This window comes from Emys orbicularis, chromosome 12 (assembly GCF_028017835.1).
Source record: "Emys orbicularis isolate rEmyOrb1 chromosome 12, rEmyOrb1.hap1, whole genome shotgun sequence".
NCBI classification, from domain to species: domain Eukaryota; kingdom Metazoa; phylum Chordata; order Testudines; family Emydidae; genus Emys; species Emys orbicularis.
Genome location: NC_088694.1, coordinates 29,968,479 through 29,986,826, shown reverse-complemented (window position 1 = coordinate 29,986,826; position 18,348 = coordinate 29,968,479). Strand labels below are relative to the sequence as shown.

General features: G+C 50.7%; 1 protein-coding gene across 1 annotated transcript in view; it reads left to right on the top strand.

The window, feature by feature from the left end:
- The first annotated feature begins 5,781 nt into the window (after window positions 1-5,781).
- The window catches only part of MYH7B (myosin heavy chain 7B), a 52,968-nt gene continuing 40,401 nt past the window's right edge, over window positions 5,782-18,348 (top strand). The window contains exons 1-8 of the mRNA XM_065414739.1: window positions 5,782-5,880; window positions 6,716-6,878; window positions 7,727-7,830; window positions 12,085-12,228; window positions 13,288-13,444; window positions 14,698-14,725; window positions 16,413-16,509; window positions 17,315-17,338. Coding sequence (XP_065270811.1) covers window positions 5,782-5,880; window positions 6,716-6,878; window positions 7,727-7,830; window positions 12,085-12,228; window positions 13,288-13,444; window positions 14,698-14,725; window positions 16,413-16,509; window positions 17,315-17,338 — 816 coding nt within the window. The remainder of the gene's footprint in view (window positions 5,881-6,715; window positions 6,879-7,726; window positions 7,831-12,084; window positions 12,229-13,287; window positions 13,445-14,697; window positions 14,726-16,412; window positions 16,510-17,314; window positions 17,339-18,348) is intronic.

The window sequence follows — 18,348 nt, the reverse complement described above, 5'->3', positions numbered from 1 at the left end:
GATCATAAGAATGGCCATATGGGTCAGACCAATGGTCCGTCTAGCCCAGTATCTTGTCTCTGACAGTCGTCAGTGCCAGATGCTGTTGGAGGTTTAGAGATGTTCGGAGCATGGGATTGCATCCATGACCCTCTTGGCTTATAGCCACTGATGGACCTGTCCTCCATGAATTTATCTAATTCTTTTTTTAACCCATTATACCTTTGGCCTTCACAGCATCCCCTGGCAATGGGTTCCACAGGTTGACTGTGCGTTGTGTGAAGAAATACTTCCTTATGTTTGGTTTTAACCTGCTGCCTATTAATTACATTGGGTGACCCCTGGTTCTTGTGTTGTGTGAAGGGGTAAATAACACTTCCTTGTTCACCTTCTCCACACCATTCATGATTTTATAGACCTCTATCATATCCCTCTTTAGTCCTCTCTTTTCTAAGCTGAACAGCCCCAGTCTTTTTGATCTCTCCTAGTATGGAAGTTGTTCTATAACCCTAATAATTTTTATTGCCCTTCTTTGCACCTTTTCCAATTCTAATGTATCTTTTTTGAGATGGGGTGACTAGAACTGCATGAATTTATACAGAGGTATTATGATATTTTCTGTCTTATCTATCCCTTTCCTAACATTCTGTTTGCTTTTTTGGCTGCCAATGCACATTGAATGGATGCTTTCAAAGAACTATCCAAAATGACTCCAAGATCTCTTTCTTGAGTGGTAACAGCTAATTTAGACCCCATCATTTTGTATGTATTGTTGGGATTATTTTTTCCAATATGCATTACTTTGAACGTAACAATGTTGAATTTCACCTGCCATTTTGTCACCCAGTTTTGTGACATCACTTTGTAACTCTTAAATCAGCTTTGGACTCAACTATTTTGAGTAATTTTGTGTGGTCTGCAAATTGTGCCACCCTACTGTTCACCCCCTTTTCCAGATCATTTATGAATACGTTGATCATCACAGGGCCCTATACACTATTATGTATCCCACTATTTACCTCTCTCCATTCTGAAAAATGGACCATTTATTTCTACCCTTTGTTTCCTGTTTTTTAACCAGTTACTGATCCATGAGAGGACCTTCCCTCTTATTCCATGACTGCTTAGTGAGGGACCTTGTCAAAAGCTTTCGGAAAGTCCAAGTACACTATATCCACAGGATCACCCTTGTTCAGATGCTTAACTCCCTGAAAGAATCCTAATAGATTGGTGAGGCATGATTTCCCTTTACAAAAGGCATGTTGACTCTTCCCCAACACATCATGTTTACCTATGTGTATAATTTTGTTCTTTTGCTATAGTTCAAATGATGCTTACCAGCCTGTAATTGCCAGGATCACCTCTGGAGCTGGTACAGAGGCTGATTTAAGCCATAGGTTACATACTAAAGTTAGTAGTTCTGCAATTTCATATTTGAGCTCCTTCAAGAACTCTTGGGTGATGCCATCTGGTTCTGGTGCCTTATTACGGTCTAATTTGATCTGTTTGTTCCAAAACCTCCTCTAACTGATACTTCTTTCTGGGACAGTTCCTCAGATTTGTTATCTAAAAAGAATGGCCCAGGTGTGGGGATCTCCCTCCACATCTGCAGTGAAGACTGATGCAAAGAATTCACGCATCTTCTCTGCAATGGCCTTGTCTTCCTTTTTTTTTAGCACCTTGATCATTCAGTGGTCCCACTGAATTGTTTGGGTGGCTTCCTGCTTCTGCTGTACTTACTTTTTTTTCTGTTAATTTGTGTGCCCTTAGCTAGCTGCTCTTCAAATTCTTGGCCTGCTTTATTATACTTTTACACTTGACTTACCAGCGTTCATGCTCCTTTCTATTTTCCTCACTAGGATTTGACTTCTAATTATTAAAAGATTCCTTTTTGCCTCTGCTGTTTAGCCAAGGTGGCATTTTTTTTATCCTCTTACTGTCTTTCTTTTTATTTAGGGTATACATTTAGTTTGAGCCTCTGTTATAGTGTTTTTAAATAGTTCCCATGCAGCTTGCAGGCATTTCACTCTTGTGACTGTTCCTTTTAATTTCCATTTAACTAGCTTCTTCATTTTTGTGTGGTTCCCCTTTTTGAAGTTAAACACTACCATGGTGGGTTTCTTTAGTATTTCCCCCCCTAAAAGGATGTTAAATTTAATGACATTATGGTTACTATTGCCAAGCAGTTCAGCTCTAGTGTCCTCTTGTGCACCACTTAGACCTAAATCCCGAATTGCCTCTCCCCTGGTGGGTTCCAGGACTAGCTGCTCCAAGAAGCAGTTGTTTATGGTGTCTAGAAATTTTACCTCTGCATCACAGCCTGAGCTGACATGTACCCAGTCAATAGGAGGAGAGTTAAAGTCACCCATTATTACTGCAGTTTCTGCTTTTGTAGCTGTCAGGATCCTAACAAGGACAGTTCTTGGGACCAAGCATCAGAGCAGGATCAGACCTGAGGCTAGAAGTAGCAGCAAAGTTTATAGTCAGGTTCCAGGCCAGGGTCAATACCAAGGGTCCGAGTCAGGGTCTGGAGGCAAAGTTCAACTCAAGCCAAGGTAAAACCAGGGGCAGGAATGGTCATAGCAGCTACAAGAGAGCCACACAGTAACCTGGACACTTCCTGGAATGCCCCTTGGGTTTATTAGGGCAGGGGGCCAATCAGGGGCCATGAGGCTGCTGCCTGTCAGACCCCTTGAGGTGGAAGTTCCCATAGTCTGTGTCCACTGTGGTTGTGGGCTGTAAAATACAAGTTGGTTATAGTGGCAGCATATAGCTGTTAGCTGCCTAGTAGCTTTACAAGTCTGGGGCTCTAGACCTGTAGGGGCCTCTCTGTAGCTGCTCTAATCTCCTTTAGTATTTCACCGTCACTGTTACCAGCGTAGGAGTGGTTGGTGATATATTCCTACTGCTGTACTCTTATTATTCAAGCATGGAATTTCTATCCCTAGAGATTCTACGCCACGGTATGGTTTGTTCTATCTAAGATTTTTGCCTTATTTGACTCTGTGCCGTTTTAGCACATGGTGCCACTCCCCCACTAGTACAAACTACTCTGTCCTTCCTGTATATTTCGTACCCTGGTATTAAGTGTGTCCGAATGATTATCCTCATTCCGCCAAGTTTCCGTGATGCCTGTTATATCAATATCCTCATTTCATACTAGGCACTCTAGTTCACCCATCTTAGTATTTCGATTTCTAGCATTTGTATATAAGCACTTGTACATTTTGTCAATATTCAGTTGCTTCCTTCATGTGTTATATTTAAATGGGACGCTTTTATGTTTGACTGCTCCTCACTGGCTCCTACCTGTACTTTACCAGCTTCTTTCCTATCCTCTTTACTAGGATATAGAATTCCTCCTTTAATAAATTCATCCCTAAGGGATGTCTGCACCCAGACCATGTGCTCTCCATACCTGTTGGCTTTCCCCCAGCCCTTAGTTTAGAAAATCCTCTACAACCATGGGTGGAAGGTGAACCCTGGGCTTGGGGAGGCTAGCCCCTGGCGCGGCCCACCCCTTCTGCCTGAGGCCCCACTTCCCTTCTGCCGCTGGAGCCCAAAGCCCCTGCCAGCCCTGGCCGCCCTAGCGCCCCCAGCCCCGGAGTGCCCCCCCCAAGCCCTGGACCTCCAGGCAGGTGGGTGGTGCTGCCTCCCCACAAGTCCTGGAGTGCTGGGCAGGCAGGTGGTGTGGCCCCCGCTCCAGCCCTGGAGTGCCGGGTGGGTGGCACGGCCCCAGCCCCGGAGTGCCAGGCAGGTGGGCGACATGGTCCCCACCCTCAGCTCCGGAGTGTTGGGCGGCCAGCCAGCGCAGTCCCCCCTCCCCAGCCCCAGAGTGCTGGGTAGGTGGGCAGCGTGGTCCCCACCCTCAGCTCCGGAGTGTTGGGTGGCCAGCCAGCGCAGTCCCCCCTCCCCAGCCCCAGAGTGCTGGGCAGGTGGTGTGGCCTCCGGCCCCGGAGCGCTGGGCAGGTGGGCAGCGCGAGCACCGGGTCTGGCTGCCCGGAGTCCCTGGCCACAGGCCGGCCCTGGCCCCAGCCCAGGACTCTGACCACGGGGGAAGAGCCGCAGAGCGCTGGGAAGCAGGAGGAGGCCTGGGAGCAGAGCATGTGTGGGACCACACAGGGCTGTTTGGGGAGGCACAGCCCTCCTGCACCCCAGGCTTCGATACCTGCCACCCATGTCTACAACCTTCTTAATTTTACATGCCAGCAATCTGGTTCCATTTTGGTTTAGATGGAGACCATCGTTCCTGTATAGGCTGCCCCTTTCCCCAAATGTTTCCCAGTTCCTAATAAATCTAAACCCCTCCTCCCTACACCATTGTCTCATCTGCACAGTGAAACCCTGCAGTTCTGCCTGTCTAACTGGCCCTGTGCGTGGAACTGGAAACATTTCAGAGAATGCCACTATGGAGATCCTGGCCTTCAGTCTCTTACCTAGCGGCCTAAATTTCACCTCCAGGATCTCTCGCCTACATTTCCCTGTGTCACTGGTACCTACACATACCACAGCCACTGGCTCCTCCCGAGCACTCCACATAAGTCTGTCTAGATGTCTCATGAGATCTGCAACCTTCTCACCGGGCAAGCTGTTCTCCCGGTCATCAGAACTCCCAATTCTCTTTATTTCTAATAACCAAATTCCCCATTACTATTACCGGCTCTTCCTGATAACAGGGGATCCCCAAACTGGGGTAGTGAATCCCAATGCCCCACAGCCCAGGGGGATCCCAGACCTTAGCTACTGGTCTGGACCAGCCCTATTATCTCCTTTTGATATGTTTTTCAGGAAGTGCAGTGACTGAACTGCACTCATTTATGCAGCTACCCTGTTGCATGTTAAATGTCAAATCTTTGTTTGTTAGTTGCCCAGTGATCTGTTCTTATATGACCACCCAGGCAGCGTCAGGGTTGGGAGAGCTTCAGTGTTATCAGCTAGACCTGGCCACACAGGACAATCCCAGATCCCAAGACCCCTCTGAAATCTGGGGCAGTTTGGATCCAGAAGCCCAGTTGGATTTCACAGCTGCCTGGTATATCTCCAAAGGGCTGAGCCAACTCCCTGGAGCCCATCACTGTCGACAGTTCACATCTGGGTGCAGATTTCAAGGCTACAGCCCATCTGTACTGCAGACAGTATCTGGGCGCATGGTGCTTTCATTCAACTGGCCTCACTGAATTCAGTGGGGTCGCCATGGTGCCATGGGAGATTCGGTCCCTTTTTAAAATATCACTTAAGGCGATTCTGCTCCAGCAAGAGAAAAGGCTCTCAGGTGTCTAACATTGGGTGCCAAACGTTCCGGAGTCAATTACCTTCCCAGGAACCAACCCGAGCCCTGTGAAAAGGAAAGCAGAAAAGAGCTAAAACGTATACTCCTTCCTTAGTTCTATGCCCATTGAAATCAGTGGGAGCTTGGCCTTGGGAAAGGCAGAGGAAAAAGCTCAGGGCGTGTGTGGCTTCGAGATCAGTGTGGGAGCAGTTGCGCCCGCCCAGGCAGTGCTTCTCCTGGCACTGAGGAGTGTGGCAAGACATAGACAATGTCAGGTGAAGGCAGAGGAGAGAGATAGAGCCCTTGTACCTCTGCTCCATGCTGCTCCCCTGCAGATTAGCAAGGCACAGGCTGGCTTGGAGAGCGGTGCTGACTCCCAAGACTGGAGCCTCCCTCTGCCTTTGTACTCGCCTGACAATACAGGAGTAAAAATAACCAGCCCGCATTCGCAGTGAGATAAAAGCGAGGTTTGCCTTTTGTGTCTCTCTGGGCAGGAGGACAGCAGCACCAATGGAGCTGCGTGGATGTGACACATGGGAATTTCTGACATATCTCTTCCCACTCTGACCTTGACAGACACAATAAAAAGGGGCTTCACTGCACACCCACAGCCAATCAGTCCTATATCCAAGGTTGGTAATAAAGAGCATGTCTGTGTGCATGCTTCTCTGTGCTGCTAACCCGCTTCCCCGCCAGCAGGACAGGAGCTCGAGAGGGACAGGACTGGGTACTAACTGGGGGGTGCAGAGAGGGTGGGTCGGAGCAGCCTGAATCTGAGATAGGTGGGACGTAGGAAAGAGCGTATTTAATGAGATCTGGGGAATCTGGGAAGTTCCTGGTACCAGCGCTTGTTACAATGCTTGAATCGATGCGGCATTTCTCAGTTCTGTTGCATGGTATTGTATTGTATGGAGGATAGGAAATAATGCCACAATATCGCTTGTCAGCGCAGCTGCTATGGCAGCCGCCTAGAAGGCACTCGAGAGCTTTCAGGGGTTAACGCTCTCACCCTTCTTTTTCCTGTTCTCCACTCCAATATTTACTTTGGAGCAGGGACCCTTGTATTCTTATGGGGTTTGCAAAAGTGGCGCCTGCCTCTGAGGAGCTACAGAGCTGGAACTGCGCTGCCAGAGGTGATCGTGAAAAGCGGGCTTCTCTCTGCCGCCTTGGCTGCTGGTGGAAATCCAAATGTGCAGTGGGTAGATTTCAGCAGACTCAGGATCGAAGCTCTGTTTCCACCCACTAAGAGAGACAGCCGAGATGTGCATTGCAATATAGATGGCAGGCGTACAGTGTGGTTAGTAATTACATTGGCAGATCTGGGGCTGTTTATTACTGCTGTTATTCTCCTGGGCCCTCTTAAGTTCATGGAATGTTTGAAAATTGTATCTGCCCTCTGTAAGCAGCCTGTGGACTGGCATTGTCTCTCTGGACTGACTCCGTGTCTCTACTTTCCCTCCATTTCAGGGCTCACAAGTCTTTGGCTTCTTCTTTCTTTGCTGCTGCCCAGTCTTCTCCCTCCCGGCAGGCAAGATGGCTATGCTGGACTTGAGCGAGTTCGGGGAGGCTGCTGACTTCCTCCGGAAGAGCTACACAGAGCAGCTCAAGCTTCAAACTATCCCATTCGATGGTAAGATCAGCAGCACCTTGAGCCTGGCACATGCTGGTCACATGGGCTGTCGTGTCCATGGCCTGGTTTGCAGAGTATTCCCAGCTCCCTTCCCAGTGCGGTGGACCCTGGTAGGGTTTTGTAGCATCATTTTGTTCCGTGCTTCTCATACGCTCCTGCAGCAGTGGAATCCCCCCACCTGCAGCCCTGCTCTTGTGCTCACTGGTAAGAAGTCAGAGGACCAGAATAACTCAGCGTTAGTGAAAGGCGGCAGCTGCTTTTGGCAGTCACTGTGGTTCTCAGTGTGGAAGGTAACAAGGTGGCTGTTTATCTGCGCCTAGGTAAAGTGCCCAGAAGGACTGAGGGAGCCAGCAATGCCTGTTCCACAGAAACAGATCTCAGCAAAGCCCTCCTCCCATTTCACTTTGGGGATGAACAGGGATCCTCATAGACAGATTCTTCACATTATCCTTCCACTCGTTCCATCGCCATTGCTGCGCAGCTAGAGTGTGCCTGGGATAAAAAAGCCCTGGATTTGTGCCAGGATACATTTTGGAGGGCTAATAAATAAATTGGGGAGGGGGCGAATTTTGTATTCCCTAAACTGTTTTCCACATGTCTCCCCAAAAATGCAGCAAACAACAGACCAAAATCAATCTTAGCATTAATTGGGGAAAATTAAACAAGCACCCAGCATGAAAACTCCCAGGAAATCCCGGTCAAATGACCACAAACACTGGAAGGAAAAAACAAATGTCCCTTAATATTGCTAGATTGTGTTCTTACTGCTCTCTGGAAGCTAGTGACAAGAGCAAACAGTTCCCTTCGCTTCAGACTCAGTTTTCTTCTCTTTTCTTTTGGACCTGAAGGTAAGAAACGAGCTTGGATCCCAGATGACAAGGAAGCCTATGTCGAGGTTGAAATCAAAGAAATCTCTGGTGGCAAAGTCATCGTGGAAACCAAAAATAAAGAAGTAAGCAAAACAATCCTGATTTTTAAAGTTTGGTTTTCGAAGGACGGCCATAGGAATGGGGGAAAGAAGCACAGAGGAAAGGAATGCATGGGGGAGGGGGGGCACGTATGTGTGAACAGCTTATCTCTGAAACTAGACAAGTTCTTACTTATAGCACGTAAGTGATCAACCTGTGATCAGTCAGCTCAGTAGTGTAAATGGATTTTGTTACACCGTAATGTACAATATGCTATCTGACTTGCCAAACATGCCAGGGCTTCAATAAACCAGCATCAAATGTTCAGTTTCAAAAAGTCCTCTCTAAACAACAGACTGCAAGAATGACAGTAGGGCTTCCCCAGCCTAGATCAGCTGGCATCTTAACAGCTGTAACAATAGCCAACAGGAGAAGTCTGCTCAGTTTGCAAACAGCCAGTTGCTCCCTTGGACGAAATTATTCAGCTAATCTTGAGAGAAAACCATTCAAAGCAGGAAATAAGGGAAACTGGTGTAAATCTGGAGTTACTCCGAATTTACACCAGTACTATAGAGAGCAGACTTTGTCCAAAGATCAACATTTTAATGAACTAACGACATTGCTTGGAGGGATCACCATAGCACTCAGTGTCGCTGTATCTGGGTACCTCAGTTTCATTACAGTGTTTAGATACATATGACTAAGAGGTTGTTAAATTGTTATACACATAGAGCCAGATTCTGAACTCTGCTCCACCCACATCAATCCATTGGGCCTGATCTCAGTTACACCACTGGCAATCAGGAGTGAGTCATCAGAAATCAAGGGAGTTACACCCGTATAGGGTAGCTGGGAGATCAGAATGAGACCCATGGAACTCAATGGAGATACTCCAGAACTACACTGGTGTAAGATCACAATCTGCTCCAGTCAATTTCTATTTACCAAAATAATATATGGTAAAAATAATTTCTGGGCCGGATTCTCCACTCCATTAGAACAGTTTTATGACAGTGTAACACCACTTCTCAACTAGGGTGACAAGATGTCCCGATAAAATCGGGACCGTCCCAATATTTCGGGGTGTGTCCCACGTCCCGACCAATCTTTGGTCGGGACGCAAATTGTCCCGATATCTGCCGGCAGCACTTTTTTTTTGCTCCGCCGGCAGGGACTGACTCGGCTTTTTTTTGCTCTCCCCCCATGTGTCCCGATTTTTTCTTTCCCTCATCTGGCCACCCTACTTCTCAACAGAGTAACACCAGTGTAAAACTGGAGTAACTGAATAGAGAGTCATGTCCTATGTACACAGTGAACTATGTATTTCTTTGTTTGCATTGCTATGGTGCTAGTCAATGTAATGAGCAATAGCTTACATCTGTCAAAATCTTGAACTGGTTGGAAAACAGATTTTCTGTCCCATGAAAAATTTCGAGATTTCAAAACAACTTTCATTCTGAATTGGAACAAAAAAGTAAAAACTCCGAAGTATTTCACAAAATGAAATGCCCTCAGAAACTGTTTCAGGTCAACCGAAACGTTTTGTTTCAATAAGTTTCATTCGATTTCAACCCTTTTTAATTTAAAAAATATATATAAAGTAAAGTAAATTTCAAAACAAAAAGTCATTTCAAAATGAAAAATCGAGATGGGATGTTTTGGTGTTTTCAAAACTTTTGTTTCCATTGTTTTCTAACTGAAACTTCATCAAAATCGATACAATTTAAACAAAAACAAAAAAATCCGTTTCATTGCAATGGCATTTTCCAACAGAAAACTGTTGTGACAAAATTTTTCCAAGCAGGTCTATCTAAATCTCTATGCCTGCCTAAATTCTGCTTCTGGGTAATGTGAGAGCTATTCCAGTACTTAGATGTATAGGCTTAAATCAAGACAATGACAAGGGATGGTCTGTACATGTCGGCTGTTTAACGCTCCCTGCACCATATTCTTTGAGATGACACGTAACCGGACTGCCCCATGGCCCCACTGCCCATGAAAGGAGTAAGGCACATAGCAGCAGGAGCACTCAGCACTGACCTGTAGCACTGGATGGAAAAGAGCTGTTAGAGCAGCCGGGCCATGTACCGGGGCCCAGGGCAGGCCCATGCCCTAGAGCATGCCTTCTCGTATTTCTGATCTCTCGCAGTGGGTTGCTCAGACAGTGCGATAAGCTTCCTCGAGAAGCAAGAAGGAGTCTGTGCCTGGGGGGAGGAATATGGCAATTTTGGCAGGTAGTAGGGGGGTCTGGCCAGATGCTCATCACCAGGGTGGCATGGTTGGCAGCTGGGAGGTCTGGCCAGAGGCAGATGGCACAGGGGAAGGGGTTGGCAGCTGGGGTGTGGACAGCAAGGCTGCTTTTCACGGGGGAAGTGGAGTGGCATGAGAGCTGGCAATGGCTGGTGGGGGAGGGTGAAATGCTGATCACTCCATGGCCCTCCTCTGTCCTGTGCCCAGTGTCCCTCCTCCACCCTCACATTGCTCTGCCCCAGCAGGAGCTGCACATGGTGCCCTGGCTTGTCCTACATTAGCTGCGTGCTCCTCTGGAAGAACCCTGGGGGGGGGCAAAAAAGGGGGAGTGGCATGTTTTACTGCTCAGTGCAACAACAAACCAGCCTTGTCTCAGCACTGCAGGCTGGGAACCTGATGCTTTATTTAACTGCAGAGTGGGAGAAACTCCCACTGGCTAAATAGGAGGTAAGGCAAGGGCGGAGCATGGCTCCATCCTATAATATGTTGGGTAACCCACTGACCCTATCATGACCACTTTCTTACAGCTGGGCTGCTGGAGACGAGGTGAGGGAATGGGCCCGGGCAGCTAGGGGACTGGGAGGGGAGCCCTGCTCTGAAACATACCCCTGTGAAAGGACAGTGCAGGGCAGCCCCTGTCTGTGCTCTGGGGGAGTCCGTGTCATGGGAGCTAGTTACACGGCTCCAGATGGGATTGGGGCTTGGTCTCCTGAGGCGCTAGGTGCTGCTGAAAATCCCTCCCCTATTTTTTCGATGTGCCAGCCCTGTAAAATCACCCTGGGCCCTGAGCCAGCCCTTTCCTTCCCACCCATCATTCCCAAAGATAGAGGCCACTGTTAACTTTGCTGGCTTTGCACGGCTGTCCCTGACCCGCATGGTGCAAGCAGCTCTGTGGGAGGAGCAGACAGCAGCGACCGCCCTGTTTTGTCATGTAGGCTCCCCTGTGCTCTGACTCTGACGCAGGGGGAGCAGGTCTGCAGAGCCAGACGGGGCCACAGTCACCCGGTGCATTCTCAGCGCAGTGCTGAGCACGCCTCTGGAGTGGAACGAGTTCACCCTCAGAGCAGGTCTCCTCTATCACTTACGTCACTGAGGGGTGTGAAAAAGACTCCTCCCGCCATGAGCAATTTAAGTGCTGTCCACACCGGCGCTATGGCGATGGGAGATGCTCTCCCGCCAACAAAGCATCTGCCTTTGGCGGAGGTGCAGTAATTACATCTCCTGTCAGCATAGGGCATCTTCACCAGACGCGCTGCAGTTACCCAGCTGCACTGGTGCAGCCACACCAATGTAGCACTTCTAGTGCAGATAGGGTGACCAGATGTCCCGATTTTATAGGGACTGTCCCGATTTTGGGGTCTTTTTCTTATATAGGCTCCTATTACCCTGCATCCCCGTCCCGATTTTTTACACTTGCTGTCTGGTCACCCTAAGCACAGACCTGCCCTTGGTCTCCAGCACAATTGTCTCCTGCTGGTGCCCTCTTGTAGCATGAGCTCAGGTGCCCAGCAAATACCCCTCGCTCCCTTGCGTTCCGTATCCAGATTAGGTCATTTGTGTCATTCTCCCCTTGGCAAAGGCCAAGCCCTGCTTTTTCAAACAGTCACCACTGATGTATTCAGGCACTGCACTTCCTCCCTAGCCTGGGGGCACCAGTGCCCAGCTGAGCAAAGACGTTTCACTGCCTCGGGAGGAAAGCAGGGATGGAGACCAGGCCGGGGGTGAGGGGATGGCATCAGAGATCTGCATTCTCCTTAGACACTGCCGGGGCAGCTAGAATCTGGCCTCGGAGAGTCACAGGAGGGTATGAGGCCCAGACACGAGACTGGGCCAGATGCTGCGTCCCTTTACACTGGAGTGAATCTGGAGTGCTTCCACCAGCAGGATTTACCCTAGTGTAAATGAGATCAGAATTAAGCCCTTTGCACGACAGATGGGAGCAAACAGCGTGGTGCCCTGTCAGTGCTAATGGTGACTGCGGGGCCTGGTCCCGGCTGGAAGGAACCAAGGACAAACTCAGGCTCCCCTGCTTTGCTTCCTCCCTGCAGACCCGGGTTGTCAAGGAGGACGACATACAGCAGATGAACCCTCCCAAGTTCGATATGATTGAGGACATGGCCATGCTAACGCACCTCAACGAGGCCTCGGTGCTATACAACCTGAAGCGCCGCTACGCCCACTGGATGATCTATGTAAGTGAAGCTGGTACAGGGCATGAGGGTGACACATAGAGCCCTGGCCAGCACAGTCAGAGGTCAACGCTGATTCAAATGGCACCAACTCAAAACTACCACAGATTTCTCCCCTTGATTGTCCCAGATTACTGGCTATCCCAGCCAGGGTCATGTCGAATCAGGATAGCTATGCCCTGGATTTGTCATGCCTCAGGAACCCCTCCCATTCAGTATTCCTCGTGACATGGGAGTCATATGGATGCATTAGAAATCCCCACGCAGACTTAGGTAGATAGAGGGGTAGATTTATGTGCACTAATTAGACGCACTTGGAAAACTCGCTTACCAGGGAGTCTGCAAAACAAAACACAATTCAAGATGCTTCCCAAAATTCCTAACACTGGAAGGATTTCTAGATAAGCAGGGGCGGCTCTAGCTTTTTTGCCGCCCCAAGCACGGCAGGCAGGCTGCCTTCGGCGGCGCGCCTGTGGGAGGTCCCCGGTCCCGCGGATTCAGTGGCACGCCTGCGGGAGGTCCGCTGGTCCCGCGGCTTCGGCGTACCCACTGCCAAATTGCCGCTGAATCTGCGGGACCGGCGGACCTCCCGCAGGCAAGCCGCCGAAGGCAGCCTGACTGCCGCCCTCACAGGGACCGGCAGGGCGCCCCCCGCGGCTTGCCGCCCCAGGCATGCGCTTGGAGCACTGGTGCCTGGAGCCGCCGTTGAAGATAAGGCTAAAGCTGGCTGCCCTGAGGACATCCGAGGAGACGCTAATGGTGGCTTTCCAGGAGGGAAAGCTGCCTGGGTGGAGGGGTTAGCGATGGATAGACCTGCTGCCCATGGGGTGGGGGAGGAATGTCACCATTAAGGTAAGGTAGGTTGGCAGCACAAGGGAATGTCACTGTTAAGGCCGGTTGCATCCTTGTTCTGTAATAGGCTAAGGAAGCAGCATGGTGCAGACAGGTGGGCTCCATTGCGGCATCTCTAGCTCTGAGCCCAGTGGCTTTGAAAAGTCTTTGTCCTGCTGTGTTGAGGCAGCTGTGTCCCTCTACACTCACTTGCCTCCTCTCTGCTCTCAGACCTATTCAGGTTTGTTCTGTGTCACCATAAATCCCTACAAGTGGCTGCCAGTCTACACCTCCCCTGTGGTAGCAGTCTATAAGGGCAAGCGGAGGTCAGAGGTCCCGCCCCACATCTACTCCATTGCGGACAACGCCTACAACGACATGTTGCGCAGTAAGCTTCTATCTTTCCTCCCTCTCCTCCCTGTGCTCGCCCCCCAGCGGAGGCGGGACCTTATTCACTGGGAGGGGGACTGCGGGGAGGGCATTGTGGCATCACCTCACAAGAGGAAACTAATGCACAGTAGCACAGATGGGCCTGGATCAAACCCAGCTCCAGAGAAACCCGACCGTCTGTGTCCGGACTGGGCTCAGAACGGGAGTTCTGGACCACTGTTAAAAACACTGATTACAAGCAAGTCTGACCAGTAACCAATAGCACCTTTCCTCCAGCAAAACAGACTCCGTGTGGGCATCAGAGCCTGTATCTCGAGGGATCACCACACGTAGCCCTGGCATTTAGCTGGCCTGAACCAGGCTGCCCAGCCCCCACGGTGCTGTGTAACAATCCCCTAAAAGGGGATATGACCAATAAATTACCTTGGCTGGACGGTCAGGGTGATGAGGAGAAAGGGCACCTACCTGCATGGACCCTGGGCTGCTCTGGCAGTGCTGAGGCCGGGGCCTTGGCAGCACAGTGGGCTGGCGCAGGCTTGTGCTGTGGGGCCAGGTCTAGAGAAGGAGGGGAAGATACAGCAGGATAAAAAGAAACACTCTAGAAATGTCAAGACACCAGGATATTTCTTCCCAGGGGTGTCAGTCCCCTGGAGCCTGAGGGAACTCCCGCACCCACAGCCTCATTTTGGACCTTTCGGACTGGGAAAGCTTGGTGTTAATAAGTCAGGTGAACATAGTCACTGGCCCAGCCAGGAGGGGCTGTGTATGAAGAGGGAATACCATGGTCACTGACCAGCCGGGGGGGGGGGGGGGGGGGTTGTATGAAGGGAGAATCCCCAGGGTCACTGACCAGCCAGGAGGGGCTGTGGATGAGGGGGAATACCCAGGGTCACTGACCAGCCAGGACAGGCTGTGGATGAAGGGGGAATACCACGGTCACTGACCAGCCAGGAGGAGCTGTGGATGAGGGGGAATACCTGTGGTCACTGATAGCCAGGACAAGCTGTGGATGAAGGGGGAATACCACGGTCACTGACCAGCCAGGAGGGGCTGTGGATGAGGGGGAATACCTGTGGTCACTGACTAGCCAGGACAGGTTGTGGATGAAGCAGGAATACCATGGTCACTGACCAGCCAGGTGGGGTTGTGGATGGACAGGGAAAACCCAGACCCACAGCAGCCCTGGAGTGTTCTCAGAGCTCCAAGCGATCTCGGTATGTTTCAGTCTAACACTGGCTCTTTCTTTTCCAGATCGTGAGAACCAGTCCATGCTCATCACGTAAGTGACCCATGCTTCCCTTCGTGGGCCATTGTTCCCTGCCTGCATTGTTCGTGTCTCTGGGTTAGGCTCCTGGGCCCAATTCTCCTGCGGGGAGGGGGGGGCAGTGAGGGGACTGCAGGATACAAGTTGTCTTTGGGGTCCCTGGCAGTGGTTTACTCTCCCCTGTCATTTGGACTGACTCATTGACTAGCAGCCTTCCCCCCATGAGATGTGATGCCCCCAGCTGCATCCCCTCATAACCATCAGACCACCTGGCTCCTCATGAGGTCCCCAGCCAGGCCTCACTGGCTGCCACCCCCCCCAAACAAGTCTCCGTCACACCCCCACCATCGGCTGCCAGAGCCCCTCCAGGGCAGCCCATCTGGTGACAATGGCAAGGGCCGCTGCTCACCCTGCGCTTGGTGCTGGCATCACAGGGCAGGAATCTGCCAAGCAGGTCCCCTGGAGCAATGTGTTTCCCAGCCCCAGCCCCGGGGCTGGCCACACGCAGTGTGGTGCTAGCCCACAGCTGGGGGAGCTAAGGCCTTGTGCCCGGGAGGAACATGCATGGTGCTCCTGAACAGGACTGGTGGGCAGAGGAGGCAGCCAGGCCCAGGAGTGTGATGGGGGAGGGGGCAGGCAAGGTTAAGTTCAAGTGACATATAGATGAGGGCTATATAAAGTTCTCTGAAGGGCCCTACCCTGCTGCCAGGAGCCACTGACATTTTTAGCCTCAGCCATGGCCTAATTAGGTAACGCAGGGGCTGAGGCGGGAGATGCTTGGCTCTTGTCCTGCGGCAGCTCCCCCCACACCCATCCCTGCTCTTTGTGATCTGGGATTACAATAGAAGAGCAGCTAACTCTAGGCATGAAATCACTGCAAGGCCTCGTGAGCCAGTGCCAGCGGGCAGCGCAGACCAGGGCAGCAGGAATTGCCCAGCCCGCCTGCTAAAGAAGCCAGTCCCCGGGTCTCACCTGGACTCCTGGCCCTCCTCTGTAAACCGGAGTGGGCTCCCTCTGGGGGGCGGGGAAGGGCAGAGTACATTCCACAGACCATAGGAGCCCCTCACTCCCCAGGGAACTGCAGGTGGAAGTGTGAAAGCCTGAGCTGTAGCAGGAGGGGGCTGGCTCCTTGCTGAGCCCCCGGAGCGCTGAAGTTCATACCAAGTGTGCAACAGACCAGGAGGAGCCTGGGGAGGGGGAGACTTCCCCACCTGGCACTGTGTGGAGTCACTGGCCGTGTCTGCAGTGGTGATTTGCCCCAGTGTCAGCCTCGGGGGAGGCTGCCCTTGGTGGAGCTGCCCCATTACAGCTCCCTAATGCAGCTGGGCAAAGCCCAGACGGGCAGTGGCGCCGCTCGCGCTGGGTTCACACCAGGGGAGGTCACTCACTCCGCTGCAAAGTCCAGCAGCTCTGCCCGTCTGTTCTAGGGGATTGTGCCAGTGCAGCACCACAGGGGCTGAGCCCAGTGGCTGAAACCCCCACATTGCCCCCGTGCAGAGCGTTAGCCAATGGGAAGGGACCACGGGCTGCCCAGGGCCAGACAGGGCTGAACTCCTCCCTCGGTGTTTTCCTTCTTTTACATGACACCACTGGGAGGGGGGGGGGGGGGCTGGGCCGTGTCCTTGGTTTTCTGAGTCTCTGTGTAAAGGTTTTGCCTGACTCTGCCTCATTTTCTTGATCTGTGTATTTCTGTTACCCTAAGCGGAGAATCTGGTGCTGGTAAGACTGTAAACACCAAGCGGGTCATTCAGTACTTTGCCATTGTCGCAGCCCTGGGCGACACGCCGGGCAAGAAAGGAGTAAGACCCTCATTTGAAACACACTTTGGCTGTTTTCTTTTTCTTTTTTTTTCTTCTTATTCTTTTTTTGTAACTTTTTGCATTTGGAAGCGTGTTTGGATCTGGCCCCTCACGGGCTTTGCTTTTCCTTTGACTTTTGAACAAGCAAGGCTTGAAACAACTGATCTTGGGGAAATGGAGTTTTTAAGTGGCTCACCAAACTGATCAGCCACACCGGGGACTTTTGGGCCCACCTTTTCTTTCACCCCAACATATTTTCTTTTTCAGACACTGTAAAGGGGACAGACCCCCCCCCCCATTTCCACCCCTGTCTCTTTTAAGCCTTGCTTTTTGCCTTTTTCCCCCTTTTTTCTTTTTTGTTCTTTTGTTCATTTTGGTCCTTTTCCATCTTCTGCTGTTTCTTGCTCTTGTTTTGATTCTTTCTCGCATTTCTTTGGTGTTGGTTATTTTTGAGATCCCTTGCAATTGCTTATTTCTTCTGGGTACTTGATGCCTCAGCCTGCTTTCCCTTGCAGAAGCAGACTGGTTGTTTCAGGTATTGGATAAGCAATTCTCCAGCATTGTTTTTCCTTTCCTCTTCCCTGGGTTTGGATTTAACTGTTCCTGCTTTTTGGTGCTTTTCTTCTTTTTCTTGAGCTAATCTATTTAACATATTTTTGGTGTATTTTTTGAAATTTAATCCTTCGATTTTTTTGGACCGTTTTAGTAACTAAATTTTAACGCCCTGCTATCTTGATTGATGCTTTCTGTGATTCTGACCTGTCCCTTCTGGAATTCTAAAGACAGTTTTCTTTCCTTTTTCTAGCAAGCTCCTGCCACTAAAACTGGGGTAAGTGTTACAGGGAATAGGGGCCACTCCTCAAAGGAGCGGCCAGGCTTGCTAAACAGCACCTTGTTAACTCCCACTAGTGGTGGGGAAGTGTTGGGCCCTTTCTGAGCTCACTTGTGCCAGTGCAAGTTAGGAGTAACTGCAGTGATGTCAATGGAATGGTATCATTGTGACACTGACACGAGATCAGAATCAGGCCCCCGTGTACCGCACTGCGTTTTGCTGAGGTGACAAGGCAGTATTGCAGCTGGAAAATGCTCTTGTGGTTGCTGAGAGGATCCAGGGAGGCTGCGTGTCTCTTCGTAGAGCAGCTTCTCTTTCAGTGGAGGGATCACTGTCACCAGGATTGGGATCTGCACATTGCAGGGCATTGAGTCAGGCTGGGATTTTCTATCCACTGCCCTGGGGATGGAGTTTCTTTAGCTCCCAGTTCACTGCAAGCCCTGTCCCACTGCCTCAGTGGAACGGGGGCTGGAAGTTATTGCCAGGCTGTGGCTCTGTGAGAGGTTGCATTGCAAACCAGAAATGTCTAAAAAGGGCCAGTCCTGAAGCAGTTACTCAGTGTCTGGTCAGGCCAAGCTCTCGCTGACTTCCTCAGGCATTGACCTGAGTACGGCCTTCACTACCAGCGCTTGGGGTCCAGATGGCAGTGGCTGCTTGCTTTGGGAGGGTACCTCATTTAAATGAGAGTAACTGTTAAACTTTGGGGCCAGAGCACTGAGCGGAACCCCGGGAGCCTAGTTTCACTCTGTCATGCACATCCCCTGCTTTAAATCTGGATAGTTTAGCAGTAACATGTCCCTAATCCCAGTGGGTAACAGTTTGTCGGTGGTGCTGGGTGAGGGGAGTGAGGACCTAGGGTGCTGCACAAATGGTTGTATTTACAATGGTAGCTGTACATCGAAAATATCATCGTCCAAAGCCCAAGTGGCTCCGTTATGCAGTATATAACTCCGGCTCCCATGTTATACCTGCCCAACGGACCAGTGTGCTGTGCTCCAGGGTCCCCC